Below are 3,506 nucleotides of genomic sequence, written 5' to 3'. Positions count from 1 at the left end.
ACCTCATATTGGACATTGTATTAATATATATGGCAATAAACTATAAAAAAAGTTATTAGTAACTTTCAATATACGTATTAATATACTTATAGGGTTTTCTAACAATGTAATTTGTTAAAAAATACAAATAAATTTATTTATATATTTTGATAATTTATATTAACGAAGTGATTAGCGGATAAGAATACAAATAAAGTTCTACAAAAGTAAGATTGTAACCTTTTTATATGAAAAAGGTGCAAATGAAAACTGAAAATGTTAATGGAAATTTAATGAATTGTAAGTGGTCAGTTATGATTATATTGAATGCATATCAATATTTGAAAGCATAATTCAAGGTTGTCCACTACTTTCGTGCGTATAACAACATCTTTCGGATAGGATCGTCTTATTTTATCAACTTACGTTGCTAGGTTTTTAATTGTTACAAAAATGGCAGTTTGTGGAGGAATTACCGAGTCTAAGGGCGCCGAAAACAGCCTTGAGATCGAAACCCTTGCTCGATTCGCTGTGGACGAACACAACAAGAAGCAGGTAATATCTTTTTTTTTTTCTTCTTTTCTTATTTAAATGTTAATTTTTATCGTATTGTGGTTTTTTTAGGATTGTATATTTTTCTTCACATTCGTAATCATTCGCTTACTTAAATATATATAGCTATGCGAGTGTGAATGTTATGAGAATTAAAAATATCTATATACGATTACTATGATCCGTGGACAGATTGTATGCGGCTTGCGTGTGAGTTACATCTGCAGCATCTTAGATCATTCAACTTTTAGTTGATAAAAACGAAAATGATTTTGTAAAGACATCAACGAGCCTCAACATTTTCAAAGTCGAAAATTATGAGCCCTATGATTTGATTTTAGGATAGTGAGATATGTTAGATGAAGAATCTGGTTATGGCTTTAAATCAACTATCCACATATATACATATGTTTTGAGAAATTTGTGTATGGAGATTAATTAGAGCATGACCGATTCAAGTCGTTTAATTTTATACCTTTTCGAATGATTATTGTGATGTAGATCTATTCTATTTAACAATAGAAAGGAAAGGAGGAAAAGTTACGCCTTGTTCCCGAGTTCCACTTAAGGAGAGAAATGGGAGGATACAGAGGGAAAATGAGGGGTGTCGAAGGAAAATCGTGTTCCCGAGTTTCATTAATGGAAGGAAAGTGAGGGGAGGGGAAGGATTTTATAGTCATATTTTCCTTCCAAATTGGGCGGATTTGGGAAGAAAGTGAGGGGAAGAAAAATTTTAAGTTTTATTTTCTTTTTCCTTCTAATTCGGGAACACAAAAACTAAAAATTTTCCTTTCATTTCCTTCGAACTCGAGAACACAGAAGAATGAATATTTTCCTTCACCTCACTTTCTTTCTGTCAAAGTTTTCTTTCCCTTTCCTTTAATGAATTTACATAAAAGCTCGGGAACAAGACGTTATGGATGAGAGGGCATTACATGTCTGTCCCATACAAAAAGGTGAAACAATGTGGGACATGAACTCATTTTTATCACTTATATACGGAAAATACGTAAATTTCTCATGATTCTGATTATCGAAAATAACCATATAATGCTTGTCCATCTTGCCCTACGTCATATATCAAAGGTAACTTGACTTCCTAAAACGAACACATAATTAACCTCTTTAGGTTCTTCCAAAGTAAACTAAACATTGCCTTTTTTTGGGTAAGGTTTCAATCCGAATTTACATTTTCCCTAATTGGTAGTTATTACGAAATACTAATAACATTGATGTTGATTCACAAGATTCAACTACTTATCTTCTTATCGAGTGACATTTGGATTTTAATCAAACACTCATAGTAAATTATGTACAATGCCAATTGTTGCATTTAGTTTGGAACAAATGGTGTAAATACAAAAAAAATGATGGATTATTTGTGCAGAATGCACTGTTGGAGTTTGTGAAGGTAGTAAGTACAAAGGAGCAGGTAGTACAAGGTAAGATGTATTACATTACACTTGAAGCAAAGGATGGTGATGAGAACAAAACTTATGAAGCCAAGGTGTGGGTTAAGCCATGGGAGGACTTCAAGGAATTGCAGGAATTAAAGCCTGTTGATGCTGCAGCTTCTGCTTAACTTTTATATATATGGTAAATTTCTCTAAAATAATTTGATCCTTATTGCTTAAAATTATGCATACCATGGAATATATAGGTTGAAGGTTGTGGGTAATTCTGATGTATGTCACCCTTCTGGATCGAAAACAAAGCTTGTTTATCAATTACATATTGATTTATTTTTCACGATATAGTTGCATAATTTGGTAAAAAAACATGCTGGTAATGAGAGATGGTTTTGGTTACAATATTGCATGTTTTGGTCTTACAAAGAGAGGTGGTTACATATTTGGTGTAAAAAAAATCTTGCATACATTGGGGAAAATGTGCTAAATAAAGGCATCTTACAATTTGTCACAATCAACTTAGGTCCTTTTTTCTACATAAAGGACTTTTTTATTAACTCGCGATGTTATGTTGTGAGTATGAATGGTGTTTAAAAAATATTTGAAAAAGTAATACACATCCACAGAAATAAAGGATAAAAAATTAACAATGAGATTTCTTTAAAACATTGGGATTTAATGCCGGGAATCTTCTTTTCATACTTTTTTATTAACTCGTTTCATGTGCATTTAGTCGAACATAAATGCTTATATATACCTTGCCAAATTAACAAATGTGTCTTTTAAGTTCATTAAGTCAAAAATCTTACCTTTCGTACTGTTGTGTTACAGTGTTAGCAGTTTTTGTGAATTAAAAGAGTTAGTTAGACGCTCGATGCAAATTTGATGTAGTTCTATGCTTCTTCATGTAGGTGAGAGTGATATGATACCACCGGTAGATGTTGTTCTTGAAGGTATCCATCACTTCTTTATTAAATAAACGTATAATCGACATTGTTTTGGTAAGCTACAAATTAAAATGATGTATTTCATAATTAATATATGATAAATTTAAATAAAGGTGAACTTGATTCGATGGATTATTGATTACAAAAATATGTATATTTAAATTTTATTGGTCACACAGGAATAATGATATATTATATTGTTTAGAGTTATTTTGAGTTCTCTATACTATAAATATGTAATATCGATACTTAATATTAACCTAATGTGATGAGGCATATCTTTAGGTAATAGGAAATTATCACTACGGCATATTTTGATTATGATCTTCGCTTCCTTGATATTCGCATCCTTCATTCGGTTTCTGGTTCTTGGCTGAACCAGTACACTAGAGTATGTTTTATACAATGAGATGGAGTGTTATATATATATATATATATATATATATATATATATATATATATATATATATATATATATATATATATATATATATATATATATATATATATATATATATATATTCTATTGTTGTGTTTGGTTGATTTTAAAGAAAAATTTTAATAAATTTAATATAAAACAAATAAATTTAATATAAAACTGATAAAAAAACAAAAAATA

At 29.9% G+C, this 3,506-nt stretch overlaps 1 protein-coding gene across 1 annotated transcript; it reads left to right on the top strand.

The window, feature by feature from the left end:
- The first annotated feature begins 296 nt into the window (after nucleotides 1–296).
- Nucleotides 297–3,085, top strand: LOC145034069 (cysteine proteinase inhibitor A-like). The gene is made up of 3 exons (XM_078982483.1): nucleotides 297–534; nucleotides 1,919–2,127; nucleotides 2,852–3,085. The coding sequence occupies exons 1-2, from the start codon at nucleotides 433–435 to the stop codon at nucleotides 2,111–2,113; spliced, it is 297 nt and encodes a 98-aa protein (XP_078838609.1). The 5' UTR covers nucleotides 297–432; the 3' UTR covers nucleotides 2,114–2,127; nucleotides 2,852–3,085.
- The last annotated feature ends 421 nt before the right edge of the window (nucleotides 3,086–3,506 follow it).

Source organism: Lactuca saligna, chromosome 3, assembly GCF_052625555.1.
Source record: "Lactuca saligna cultivar CGN05327 chromosome 3, ASM5262555v1, whole genome shotgun sequence".
NCBI classification, from domain to species: Eukaryota; Viridiplantae; Streptophyta; class Magnoliopsida; order Asterales; family Asteraceae; genus Lactuca; species Lactuca saligna.
Note: the sequence above shows the minus strand (reverse complement) of the source record. Positions and strands in the feature narration are given on the sequence as shown.

Coding starts and splice junctions, on each gene's coding strand:
- LOC145034069 (XM_078982483.1), top strand. CDS start 433: ATGGCAGTTTGTGGAGGAATTACCGAGTCTAAGGGCGCCGAAAACAGC. Junction 535..1,918: donor ACGAACACAACAAGAAGCAG/GTAATATCTTTT, acceptor TTATTTGTGCAG/AATGCACTGTTGGAGTTTGT.